Source organism: Chiloscyllium punctatum, chromosome 2 (assembly GCF_047496795.1).
Source record: "Chiloscyllium punctatum isolate Juve2018m chromosome 2, sChiPun1.3, whole genome shotgun sequence".
NCBI classification, from domain to species: Eukaryota; Metazoa; Chordata; class Chondrichthyes; order Orectolobiformes; family Hemiscylliidae; genus Chiloscyllium; species Chiloscyllium punctatum.
The window spans coordinates 47,921,396-47,935,920 of record NC_092740.1 but is presented as its reverse complement, the minus strand read 5'-3'; the positions used below and the strand labels follow the sequence as shown (position 1 = coordinate 47,935,920).

Sequence of the window (14,525 nt, the reverse complement as noted above, 5' to 3'; positions counted from 1 at the left end):
TTGGCAACTTTCGGGGAGCTGTGTACATGGACACTGAAATCTCGCGACACTACCAAGGATCTTACCATTAGCCCAGTACTCTGCATTCCTGTTACTCCTTCCAAAGTGAATCACCTCATATTTTTCCACAATAAGCTCCATTTGCCACCTCTCAGCCCAGCTCTACAGTTTACCTATGTCTCTCTGTAACCTGCAACATCCTTCAGCACTATCCACTATTCCACCGATCTTAGTGTCATCTGCAAATTTACTAACCCACCCTTCTATGCCGTAATCTAGGTCATTTTTATAAATGAAAAACAGCAGTGGACCCAAACCAGGTCCTTGCGGTACCCCACTAGTAACTGAACTCCAACATGAACATTTCCCATCAACCACCACCCTTTGTCTTCTTTCAGCAAGCTAATTTCTGATCCAAATTGCTAAATCACCCTCAATCCCATGCCTCCATATTTTGTGCAATAGCCTACCGCGGGGAAACTTATCAAACGTTTTACTGAAATCCATACACGTCACATCAACTGCTTTACCCCTATCCACCTGTTTGATCACCATCTCAAAAGAACACAGTAAGGTTTGTGAGGCACAACCTACCCTTCACAAAAGCAGTGTTGACTATCTCTAATGAACTTATTCCTCTCTAGATCCTATCTCTTACAACCTTTTCAAACACTTTACCGACAACCAAAGTAAGGCTCACTGGCCTACAAGTGCCAGGATTGTTTAGATTACTTACAGTGTGGAAACAGGCCCTTCGGCCCAAAAAGTCCACACCAACCCGTCGAAGCGCAACCCACCCAGACCCATTCCCCGACATTTACCCCTTCACCTAACACTACGGGCAATTTAGCATGGTCAATTCACCTAACCTGCACATTTTTGGATTGTGGGAGGAAACTCCACACAGAGAGTCGCCTGAGGCGGGAATTGAACCCGGGTCTCTGGCGCTGTGAGGCAGCAGTGCTAACCACTGTGCCACCGTGCCGCCCACTTCTTAAATAAGGGGTCAGCATTTGCTATCCTCCAGTCTTCTGGCACTATTCCTGTAGATAATGTGAGGTGATGCATTTAGGCAAGTCTAATTCTAGAGCGAATTACACAATGAATGGAAGAGTCTTGGGAAGCAGTTCTGGTCATTGCATTATAGGAAGGATGTGGAAGCTTTGGAAAGTATTCTGAGGAGATTGACTAGGATGTTGCCTGGTATGGAGGGAAAGTCTTACAAGGAGAAGCTGAGGGGCTTGAGCTGTTTCCATTACAGAGAAGAGGTTGAGAGGTGGCTTAATTGAGACATAGAAGATAATCAGAGGGTTAGGTAGTGTGGACCAGTGAGAGCCTTTTTCCTTGGATGGTGATGGCTAGCACAAGGGGACATACCTTTAAATTGAGGGGTGATAGATGTAGGACAGATGTCAGAGGTTGTTTCTTTGCTCAGAGAGTAGCAGGGCGTGGAATGCACTGTCTGCAACAGTTGTAGACTCGCCAACTTTAAGGTCATTTGAATGGTCATTAGATAAACATATGGATGAAAATGGAATTATGTAGGATAGATAGGCTTCAGAATGGTTCCACAGGTCGGCGCAACATTGAGGGCTGAAGGGCCTGTACTCTGCTATAATGTTCTATAGCATTTTATTGAAATTTGAAAAGAATATGCATGTCTAATTAACCTGCACTGTGGGTGGAATATCCATCATGAAGTAATCACACAAAGTCTGAAGACGGAATGGGGTTATGGGATGAATGATCTTTTATCACTTGAAATTTGTCACATACTTATTTACTGCAAAGAGAAACAGTCCATACTGAAGCATGCGTGGATTGGACAGGAGATCAGGATTCAGTTTGGAGGATTATCAAAAGCCCTGCTGTAGACTTGTGCCTCAGACATCTCCAGCTCAGGAGGCAGCTATTCAGCCCATCATGTCCACTTTGATCAACAAAGATCTGCCTGCACTACTTTCACTTTCCAGCTCTAGGCCCATAGACCTGGAAGCTATGACAATGCAAATTAATATCTAAATGCTGCTTAAGTATTTTTTAAGATTTCTGATTCAGCCACTCTTGCAGGTAGTGAGTTCCAAATGCCCATCACCCTCTCGATGAAAATATTTCTCCTGAACTCTCCTCGTAGTTCCCTATCTCTTACATTAAATCCAAGCTCCCAATACTGACAACCCTACTAATAGGAAATGTGCCTTCCTATCTACCCTATCTATGCCTCTCAACCTTATACACTACTATCAGGTACCTACTCAAGCTTTGCTGCTCAACCCCAGCCTTTCCCATCTTTAGTTATATCTCAGTCTCTCCAGCCCAGGCAACAGCCTGGTAAATCTCAACAGACAGTAGACAGTAGGTGCAAGAGTAGGCCATTCGGCCCTTCGAACCAGCATCACCATTCATTATGATCATGGCTGACCATCCATAATCAGTATCCTGTTCCTGCCTTATCCCCATAACCCTTGATTCCACTACCTTTAAAAGCTCTATCCATCTCTTTCTTGAAAGTATCCAGAAACTTGGCCTCCACTGCCTTCTGGGGCAGAACATTCCATAAATCCACCACTCTCTGGGTGAAGAAGTTTCTCCTCAAGTCTGTTCTAAATGGCCTACCCCTTATTTTTAAACTGTGTCCTCTGGTTCTGGACTCACCCATCAGTGGAAATATGCTGCCTGCCTCCAGAATGTCCAATCCTTTAATAATCTTATACGTCTCAATTAGATCCCCTCTCATCCTTCTAAACTCAAATTTATACAAGACCAGTCGCTCTAATCTTTCAACATATGACAGTCCCGCCATTCCAGGAATTGACCTAGTGAACCTACACTGCACACCCTCAATAGCCAGAATGTCCTTCCCCAAATTTGGAGACCAAAACTGCACACAATACTCCAAGTGACCCACCGACTCCCACAGCTACCTGAATTACACCTCTTCCTACCCTACCTCCTGCAAAAATGCCATCCCGTATTCCCAATTCCTCCGCCTCCACTGTATCTGCTCCCAGGAGGACTAATTCCACCACAGAACACACCAGATGGCCTCCTTCTTTAGAGACAGCAATTTCTCTTCCCACGTGGTTAAAGATGCCCTCCAACACATCTCATCCACATCCCGCACCTCTGCCCTCAGACCCCACCCCTCCAACCGTAACAAGGACAGAACGCCCCGGTGCTCACCTTCCACCCTACCAACCTTCGCATAAACCAAATCATCCACCGACATTCCCACCACCTCCAAACAGACCCCACCACCAGGGATATATTTCCCTCCCCACCCCTTTCCGCCTTCCGCAAAGACCGTTCCCTCCGTGACTACCTGGTCAGGTCCACACCCCCCTACAACCCACCCTCCCATCCTGGCACCTTCCCTTGCCACCGCAGGAATTGCAAAGCCTGCGCCCACACCTCCTCCCCCACCTCCATCCAAGGCCCTAAAGGAGCCTTCCACATTCATCAAGGTTTTACCTGCACGTCCACCAATATCATTTATTGTATCCGTTACTCCCGATGTGATCTCCTCTACATTGGGGAGACTGGACGCCTCTTAGCAGAGCGTTTTAGGGGACACCCGCACCAATCAACCACACCACCCTGTGGCCCAACATTTCAACTCCTCCTCCCACTCTGCCGAGGACATGGGCCTCCTTCACCGCCGCTCCCTCACCACCAGACCCCTGGAGGAAGAACGCCTCATCTTCTGCCTTGGAAGGCTTCAACCCCAGGGCATCAATGTGGACTTCAACAGTTTCCTCATTTCCCCTTCCCCCACCTCACCACAGTTCCAAACTTGCAGCTCAGCACTGTCCCCATGACTTGTCCTGCCTGCCTATCTTCTTTTCCACCTATCCACTCCACCCTACACCCCCACAGCCTATCATCTTCATCCCCTCCCCCACTCACCTATTGCACTTTATGCTACTTTCTCCCCACCCCCATCCTTCTCTCACTTATCTCTCCACCCTTCAGGCTCTCTGCCTGTATTCCTGATGAAGGGCTTTTGCCCAAAACTTCGATTTTACTGCTCCTCGGATGCTGCCTGAACTGCTGTGCTCTTCCAGCACCACTAATCCAGAATCCAAGTGCAGTCTCACCAGGGCCCTGTTCAGCTGCAGATGGACCTCTTTGCTCCTGTACTCAATTCCTCTTGTTATGAAGACCAGCATGCCATTAGCTTTCTTCATTGCCTGCTGTACCTGCATCCTTGCTTTCATTGACTGTACAAGAACACCTAGATCTAATTGTACTTCCCCTTTACTTAACTTGACTCCATTTAGATACTAATCTGCTTTCGTGTTCTTGCCAAAGTGGATAACCACACATTCATCCACATTAAACTGCATCTGCCATGCATCCATCCACTCACCTAGCCTGTCCCAAGTCACCCTGTATTCTCATAACATCCTCCTCACATTTCACCCTGCCACCCAGCTTTGTGTCATCAGCAAATTTGCTACATTACTTTTAATACCTTCATCTATATCATTAATGTATATTGTAAACTGCTGTGGTCCCAGCACCAAACCTTGTGGTACCTCACTGATCACCGCCTGCCATTCCGAAAGGGACCCATTTATTACTACTCTTTGCTTCCTGTCAGTCAGACAATTTTCAATCCAAGTAAGCATTTTGCCCTTAATACCACGTGTCCTAATTTTGCTCACTAATCCCCTATGTGGGACTTTAGCAAAGGCTTTCTGAAAGTCCAGGTACACTACATCCACTGGATCTCGCTTGTCCATCTTCATAGCTACATCCTCAAAAAATTCCAGAAGATTAGTCAAGCACGATTTCCCCTTCGTAAAGCCATGCTGACTCTGACCTATCCTGTTACTGCTATCCAAATGAGTCGGAATTTCATCTTTTATAATTGACTCCAGCATCTTTCCCACCACTGACATCAGGCTAACCGGTCTATAATTCCCTGTTTTCTCTCCCCTTCCCTTCTTGAAAAGTGGGACAACATTAGCCACCCTCCAATCCACAGCACTGAATCGATAGAACATTGGAAAATGATTACCAATGCGCCCACAATTTCTAGAGCCACCTCTTTAAGTACCCTGGGATGCAGACCATGAGGTCCCAGGGATTTATCAGCCTTCAGACCTAACAGTCTACCCAACAACATTTCCTGCCTAATATAAATTCCCTTCAGTTCATCCACTACCCTATCCATTCAGCCACTATTACATCTGGGAGATTGCTTGTATCTTCCCCATTGAAGACCGATCCAAAGTACCTATTCAACTCTTCTGCCATTTCCTTGTTCCCAATAATAAATTCACCCGTATCTGTCTTGAAGGACCCAATTTTACTCTTAACCATTTTATTTCATACCTAAAAAAACTTTTACTATCCTTCTTTATATTTTTGCCCAGGTTGCCTTCGTACCTCATTTTTTTCCCCCTTCTTAGTAATCCTCTGTTGCTCTTTAAAAGTTTCCCAGTCCTCCGGCTTCCCACTCAGCTTTGCTACGTTATACTACTTCCCTTTTATCTTCATACAGTCCTTAACTTCCCTCATCAGCTACGTCTCCTCTGCATCCTCTCTAATACAATAAATCTTTCCAATAATGCAGTGATCAGAATTGTATGCAGAACCTCAGCTGTGTCTTGACTGCATTTTATACAGTCCAGAACAACCTTCTTACTCTTGTATTTTATGACTCGACTCATAAAGGAAAGTATCCCAAATGCCTTCTTAACCATCTTCTTAACCAATATATCGACCTGCCCTGCTACCTTCAGAGATGTGTGGATATGCACATCAAAGGTCCCTTTGATCATTAGTTATTCCAGGGTCCTTCCATTTAGAATGGATAAATTGTAACGAGCATGGCAGCTTTTAATTTTCAAAGCTTAGTTGAAGGGTTAGAGTACATTAGTAAGCTTGAAAGAGCAGAAAGCAAGATACAGCACTAATTTGTGATTAGGTGGCAACTTTGGCCCAAAGAGTGGAGAAATTCTGAAGTTCTGCAAAATAAGTAGCTGAAGAAATAATGGAAATGCTGGCAAGAAAGAAAGAAGGTGGAAGCAATTACAGAAGAGGAAGAGCACTGAAAGAATGAAAATGGGGTATAGTTCTGAATTACACATCATTCAATGTCCCGATGCTCAAAAATCAAGTTTCATAAGAGTAACATAATACTCTCAGGCTTATACATGAGTAAATAACGGATGATTCTTCTCTCATAGGCAACCACCCTAGACACAGTGAGGAGCATCAAGTGTTGCTGGAAAGGCTGAAGCTTTCTAGGTCTGAGCTATAATCTGAAGGTGAGATGGAATCTGAAGGAGAGATTTTTCTATCACTAGGTGCAATGAGTTGCCTGGACTGCAGCAAATTTCAAAGCATCAAGCATTTTGGAGAAGACGTCTGTAAAAGAAGCCATCAAAATCTTCTTTCATCAATTAAATAAAGGTAACTCAAATCCCTTCACAAGCAAGCACTCCATTAAATGAATATTCCAATATTTACTGCAATATGGAAAGCCAATGCATAGATACAGACCCAGGTAAATTTATTCTATACGTATTTAGATTATGAAGTATTATTAGGACATGTGCTACTTAGCCATTACTGATTTAGACAATTAACAAGGGAGACAACAAAATAAATCAATCAGTGAAATGGATTTGACACTGAACTAATTTTTAAAAATTCACAAAATCAGGGCACAGTAACAAGGCCAGCATTTACCAACCTTGAGAAGGTGACAGTGAGCCACCATCTTGATCCGCAGCAGCCTGTGGTAAATATGTTGTTAGAGAGCAAGTGCCAGGATTTTGACCAATGGCAGTAAAGGAACAGAGATACAAGTTTCAGATCAGGATAGTGTGCAGCTTGGAGGGAAACTTGTAGGTAAAGATGCTCCAATGCAATTTGCAGTCTTGTCCTTCTGGCTGAGTGTGGAAACTGTTATTGACTGAGCCTTGGTGAGTTACTGCAGTGCATTTTGTGGATGCATAACTTTACTGCCAATACACAATGGTAATGGAGAATGAGAGTGTTTAAGGGGATGCACTTGGTTCAAATCAAGCAGACTGCTTTATCTTGAATATCACTGAGACTCAGTACAATTGGAACAGCCTTTACCCAGACAAGTAGCCACAATATGTAGATTGCTGTTCCAACCAAGTTTCTAGCTAATGATGAGCCCCAGGATCATGATGATGTGAGATTTGGTGATAGTAATCTGATTGAACAGCAAAGAAAGGTAGTGAGACTCTCTTGTTCAAAATATTCATAAACAGCCCCAGGCTGATTGTTGTGTTGATCTTGGTGTATGTGGGTATGGGTTCTCTGAGGAGTTGCAAGTGCCACTTCCCTTTTATTTATTCATGGTACTCAGGAGTCATTGGCTGGGCCAGCATTTTGCCTGTCCCGAGTTCATCTGGTGAAGATGGTGGTGAGCTGCCTTCTTGAACCATTGCAGTTCATGTGCTGTGAGTTGACCCATAACACCTTGAGGGATGCACAGTGTGCAAACCTAAACATCCTATTTCTGACTGAATGGTGGAGAAAAGGAAAGTCACGAAGCAGGACAAGTTGAACAACTGAGATCACACCAATTACAAGCCATTCCGCGGTGGCACCCAAATTAACTCGCACAAGTTTTCTCCCAATTTTTAAATATAAAGCCCATACTCCATTTCTGAGATTCTCTTTTAGCAGTTGTTTGAATTTAAATACAACTGTAACATAGAAAAATCTTCACAGACTTGTTGTAGTGACATAAAGAAATGGCTATTGGTTTTACTCTAATGCCAGCTTTGTCACTGATAACTAATAAAAAATAATTTGAAAGGGTTTAGGAATAACTATGTACATACCACAAGCCTTTTCAACTACTTCCCCATTTCCATTCTCTTCCTCACTTGCCAGCCTCTTACGTTTTGACTTCGGTTCATCTTGATCAACTTGTGCTTTCTTGCTCTGACTGCAGACTGGTGTCTGCGAGGTGAATTTTCAGAATCAAAACAAGAAAGAAATAAAATTCAGATCATGTGGACAATTACTTTGGCAATCACTAATGTTCATATTGCGTCATCCTGCTTTTCTGGACATACCAAGTTCTATTTAAAGTTATAGTTGCATTCTTGACAACTTTAAGCAAAACAACTTTAAGTGAATCAGCTTTTCCCCATTATAACAAATGGAAAAGCTGCAGTTAAGTTCCATAAGATGTCTCATCAGGAAAAATATTAAAACTTTAGATCTTCCAAGTCAAAATACTTTAATTTGCTCAATTCCGTATCAATAAATGAAATAGACCTAAAACATAAAAGAAATATGTTAACTCTTTCTACTTAGCTCCTGCTCACTACATTTCCCACTCTCCCATTCCCCAAACTTCCAGCTTCTCACTAATCCTGTTTGGAAAATGCTCCAGCTCACCCACATCCTGTTGCCTGATCACTTATGCTGCCAATTTAACAACTCTTCCTGAATCAGCCAATCCATTCCCCACTGATCCTGTTCACCATATCTCTCACTTACAAAACATCCTACTCTCTGACCCTGCCTCTAGTCACTTCTCTCTCCTGAATCCTGCTTGGAGTGAGGGCTTTGGAAAGAAGCAGACAGAGAGGTAGAGACTAGAAGAGTCCTTTCAACTCACAGATAGCAAGCTGTCAAAGGTGGTGAAAGAGACAGGTATGACTCTGGAAAAAGAAAGGATGCAAGCAAGAGAGTCAGGGTGACTGGGAAGGTCTGAGAATGGAAGGCACTGCAAGCTGGGTGGTTTGTGAAAGGGAGTGTTAACGAGCAGTAGGAAGCTTAGATTGGCTGTAAGACAGTGTGTGGGGAATGAGGATTGGAGATATTTATTTTATTCATTCACGGGACATAGGCTTCACTGGCTGGACAGTATTTTTACTGCCCGTCCTTAGTTGACCTTGAGAAGGTGGTGGTGAGCTGCCTCCTTGAACCACTGCAGTCAACCTGCTGTGGATTGACCCACAATGCCCTTAAGGAGGGAATGCCAGGATTTTGACCCAATGGCAGTGAAGAAACAGCCATATATTTCTAAGTCAGCGTGGTAACTGGCTCAGAGGGGAAATTGCAAATGGCGGTGTTCCCATGTATCTGTTGCCCTTTTCCTTCTCGATGGAAGTTGGCATAGATTTGGAAGGTTTTATCTCAGGATTTTTGGTGAATTTCTGCAGCATCTTGTAGACAGTACACACTGCTGCAGCTAAGCATCAGTGATGGAGGGAATGGATCCTTGTGAATGTGATGCCAATCAATGGGCTGCTTTGTCCTGGATGGTGTCAAGCTAGAGCGTTGTTGGAGCTGCATTCTTTCAGGCAAGTGGGAAGCATTCCATCATACTCTGAACTTGTGCCTTGTAGATGGTGGACAGGCTTTGGGGAGTCAGGAGGTGAGATACTCACCACAGTATTCATAGCCTCTGGCCTGCTCTTGTAGCCACTGTGTTTATGTGGTGAATCCCATTGAGTTTCTGATCAATACTAACCCGAGGATGTTGATAAGGGGGATTCAGTGACAGTAACACCATTGAATATCAAAGGCGTAGTGTTTATATTGTTTCGCATTGGAGATGGTCATAGCCAGGCATTTATGTGGTTCAAACGTTAGACCAAGCCTGGATATTGTCCAGATGTTGTTGCATTTGAACGTGGACTGTTTCAGTATCTGAAGAATAGCAAATGGAGCCAAACTTTTGCATCGGTGAATATCCCCACTTCTGGCCTTACAATGGAGGGAAGGTCATCGATGAAGAAACTGAAGATGGTTGGGCCAATGACACTACCCTAAGGAACTCCTGAGGAGATGTCCTGGAGTTAAGACGACTAATGTCTAACAATCACCGAAGGAGAGACCATTCCAATATGCCAATCAGGTCATGCAATCCTATGTCAGGACTGGCGCAAAACCATGTTAAAACAACACTACATATGAATACACAGTCTCTTAACTGACCAACTTTAAAGCAAAACGACACAACATGGGGCAACTTAAAACAGGGACTTACTTACAATTATAATATTTAATTTCACTTTAAAACAATAAAATACAATGACATGCTTCAGGCAGAATTGATGCTGTTTTGACAATATTGCCTGCTTATACTTCAAGTATATTGTAAGCTGGATAATGTGCCTTAGGAAAACATCAAACCATCTAAACACAAAGTTCTTTTTCAAAAAAAATACACATTTCAAAACAGAGGTAGCTCTAATCCTTGAAAATTACTTCCAGTCATGGAAAATCGCATTTGGATCACGGCACTGCCACAAACATTGTTGGTTGAAATTTGTGAATGCACACTTCAGAGGCAGCATCCAACATTCAGGATTAAAGTTTTGAGAAATTACAGGCTTTTTTCCCCCAAATTTTCCTGATGAGTTTTTAATGAACTCAAACTATCAAGGATCTTCTAGAAATCTAAATTTATCTAAAGGTGTCCATGGTGGTTTGTGCTCACTCTTGTAGTCAGAGAATGATGGAATTGTTGCAACACACTGCATGGCCCAACATTTCTTAACTACAGCCACATCCCCACCTTTACCGTGTCGTACTGTACATTCTTCCTTTTAGAATAATAATCCAATTCCCTCTTGAATGCCTCAATTGAACCTGCCTCCAACACACAAGCAGCACATTCTAGATCTTAACCACATCAGACACAGTTTCTTCTCATGTCGCCATTGCCTCTTTTGCCCGAAATCTGTGTCCTTTTGTTCTCAACCCTTCCAGCAATGGGAACGTTTTTTATTCATTTCTGAAATGTGGGCATTGCTGGCTAGGCCAGCATTTACTGCCTAACTCCAATTGCTCTGGAGAAGGTGTTGCTGAGCTCGCTTCTTGAACCTCAGCACTCCTTGGGTCTAAGGGTATCCAGAGAGCTATCTCCTCAGTCCAGGCCCCTCATGATTTTAAGTACCTCTGTCAAATCTCCTCTCAGCCTTCTCTTTAATCTATGTTGCTGAAACGCAATCAGAACTTCTGTATAGTCACTTTTGTACAGTGCAGTAATGCTTGCATGAGGCTGAGTGGTAGTGGCAGCAGGTGGGTGGGTCCTACAGGGGAACTCTCTCATCCATCCTAACTTGCATGAGGAAGACATACAGCCTTGTACTGAAACTTTGTTTTGGAGGTTCCTATGTCCATTGCTCAGTTTGCTACTCACAGATAAAGTAACCTTAAACCAACACAAATACTGTGAACGTTGGATGTCAGAAAAATAAACAGAAAGTCAGGTCTGGCCGTGTCTGTGGAGAGAGAAACAGATAATGTGTCGAATGCAGTATGACCATCCTTCAAAACTTTGGAGATCCAGATCTATTGCTGCCACTATGTACCAGAGGTAAAAACAATGACTGCAGATGGTGGAAACCAGATTCTGGATTAGTGGTGCTGGAAGAGCACAGCAGTTCAGGCAGCATCCAAGGAGCTTCGAAATCGATGTTTCGGGCAAAAGCCCTTCATCAGGAATGAAGGGCTTTTGCCCGAAACGTCGATTTCGAAGCTCCTTGGATGCTGCCTGAACTGCTGTGCTCTTCCAGCACCACTATATACCAGAGGCAGATCGAGTAAATGTTAAGCTAGTGAATAGGTTACCAACTAATTATTATTTTAGAAGAAAGTGAGGTTATCTTGTTGAAATAAAGATGATTCTGGCAGGGTGTCTAAGATAGATGCTGAGAGGATGTCTCCCTTTGTGAGGGAATTTAGAACTGGGGGCAACAGTTTCAAAACAATTGGTCCTGCATTTAAGATTGAGGGATTTCTTTATTCATAATTTTCTGAGTCTTTGAAATTCTCTTTCCAGTGAGCAGTGAAGGCTGGGTCATTGACTACATTAAAGACTGAGTGAAACAGATTTTTGATCGCCAAAGTGAAGGTAGAGTCCAGAGAACTACCAAATCAGCTGTGATCTTACTGAATGGCAGATTGAGCTCAAGCAACTGAATGACCGACTTCTGCTATTATTTCTTATGTTCACATTCAGTAACTTATCTAACTCCTCATATAATGAAGCAGTTTATGCCACATCCAACAGGCGCTGGACAACATCGAGGCTTGGGCTGATATGTAAACATAACATTCATGCCACACAATTGCAAGTCAATGACCAATTCTGACGAAAGGGAATATACACATCTCTCCGTGACATTCAATGGTACTGTGACTGCTGATTCCCTCACTGTCAACATTGTGGGGTTTACCATTTACCAGATATAGAAATGGACTAGCCGTATATATACTGTAGCTAAAAAATAGATCAGAGACTCAGAATTTTGTCTAATTTTGACTTGCCTCTGGCTCTCCAAAACATGTCCACCCTCTAAACGGTACAAGCCAGGATTGTGAAGGAATCCCCTTCACTTGTCTAGAAGAGTAAACTCCAACACATGAAGCTCTGTACTGCCTAGGGCCAAGCATCCTAACTAATTAACACCTCTGCAACCCCCCCCCAACTACTTTAAAACACAGTGGTGGCAGCATGTACCATGTGCAAAGTGAGCTGCAGCAATTTTCCAAATTCCTTTGACAGCATCTTCCAAATCCAACCTCTAATAAGGAGAAGGCAGGAGATGCAGGGGAACACAAACTCCTGCAAGTGCAATTCCAAGCTACTGACCTTTTCAACTTGAACCTATACCACAATTACTTCACCGTTGCTGGGTGAAAACCTGGAGTACTCTTCCTAACAGCACTGCGGGTGCACTTGCATTATATGGACTGCAGCAGTCAAAATGGCAGCTCACCAGCAACACTGAAATGGTACTTAGAAATGCCCAATAAAAGTTGGCTGGATCAGCAGTCTTTATAAATATTCTATTCATATATTTTCTCTATGCTTCTTTTCATCAGATTTTAGATCCCTATACTGACATATTCAGTATGTTTCTAATAAACTATGAACCCAGCATTTGTCACAGCAATTGTTTTACTGTCGCATTCTAGATCTTTCATCATCCTGGAGGCTCTAGCTTTTGATGCCCTCCCTTCAGTGCATTTCTCATAGAGTCATACAGCACAGAAACAAACCCTTTATTTAACCAGTCAATGCCAAACAGAGTCCAAAACTAAACTAATCCCATTCTCCTGGCCCATATCCCTCCAAACCTTTCCTCTTCATGTACTCATCCAAATGTCAATTTCTGGTCTTGCTTCACCTAATTTTCTAAAGACTCTCCTTCTCTTTTGTTTCAGATTTTATGCATAATAAACTCTAACACAGTTGTATATTTTACCACGCAACTGCATCTGATCTGTGAAGGAGCCAGGTGGCCTTCTTTCACTTTGAATAATCATGCATCCTGCAAACATCCTCACCATGCAAGCCCTTATTATTGTCAAGCATGGTTGGAGTTTCAGAACATACATATGCTACAAAGTGAAGTTAGAACACTCCCACACAACCTCAGACTACAAATTCTCCAAAACTAACCAACAACAGAGAAAACACAAGTATAGAAATTAGCTTTTAAAAATGCATGTTGTTTAAGACATTAGGATGTGAGTAGCTGTCAAAACAAAAAAAAGACTCGAATGTCAAGTGATAACTCTTGTATCTGTTGCCAAAGTCTGAACATGTGTTTTTATAGATACATTACATATAAAAATCACATGCAATAAGGTCTGTCAATTAACCGACTGTAAATGAGTAGTCAAAAATAACCTGGCAACACCCAACCTGCTGCCCTGCTGCATCTGAGGTGAGAGGGATTGTCGCTGCATTGTCTTGCCCCTGTCCAATGCCCCGATCTTTGCTGACTATAGGGCGGAAGAATTTGCTAATCACAGCCTGGTGCTGAGCACTCCTCTTCCCGCGGCCTTTCGTCTTGGACATTGCAGATATCCCCCAGGCCCCTGTACAGGCAGCAGACTGTCCCTTCGCCTGGATTCCAGCAGCAGCTGCTGCAAGCGCTCAGTTCCGGAGCGGCGGCGGCACAAAAACACGTCAGAGATAGAGTTAGAATTAAAGCTGGGACCCACGTGCTGCTGTTATCTTTCCCTTAAAGCTACACCGTTCTCACTGTAACGACATGATAACTGCAACAGTGAATACGTCTACTTCACCAGAATGTGGAAAACAATGTAGAGCCTGCTGACTGAAACGTATGCCATTTTCTGTTTGCACCCGTTTCATGCTATGGTAGCAATATGTATTCCTTAAAGATGTACTCCTCATCCACAAAAATACAACGTAACTCTTTGTTTCTTAGCAAAGATACTGCAGAAGTACAAACACTATTGCATGGGTCAGAGGGTATGGCTTTAGCTACAGGAGACTCCAGAAGACCTGTGACCAGTGGTATCCCACAGGGATCTGTGCTGGGACCACTGCTGTTTGTGATATACATAGATGATTTGGAGGAAGGTGGAGATTGCCTGATTAGAAAATTTGCAGATGACATCAAGGTTGGTGGAGTAGCAGATAGTGAAGGGGACTGTCAGAGAATACTGCAGAATGTATATAGATTGGAGAGTTGCCAGAGAAATGGCAGATGGAGTTCAATCTGGGCAAATGCAAGCTGATCCATTTT

General features: G+C 43.3%; 1 protein-coding gene across 1 annotated transcript in view; it reads right to left on the bottom strand.

The window, feature by feature from the left end:
- msh3 (mutS homolog 3 (E. coli)) overlaps positions 1–14,055 on the bottom strand; it is a 281,291-nt gene extending 267,236 nt beyond the window's left edge. The window contains exons 1-2 of the mRNA XM_072582322.1: positions 13,673–14,055; positions 7,836–7,956 (exon numbers count right to left, since the gene is read on the bottom strand). Coding sequence (XP_072438423.1) covers positions 7,836–7,956; positions 13,673–13,828 — 277 coding nt within the window. The 5' untranslated portion in view covers positions 13,829–14,055. The remainder of the gene's footprint in view (positions 1–7,835; positions 7,957–13,672) is intronic.
- Positions 14,056–14,525: the final 470 nt, after the last annotated feature.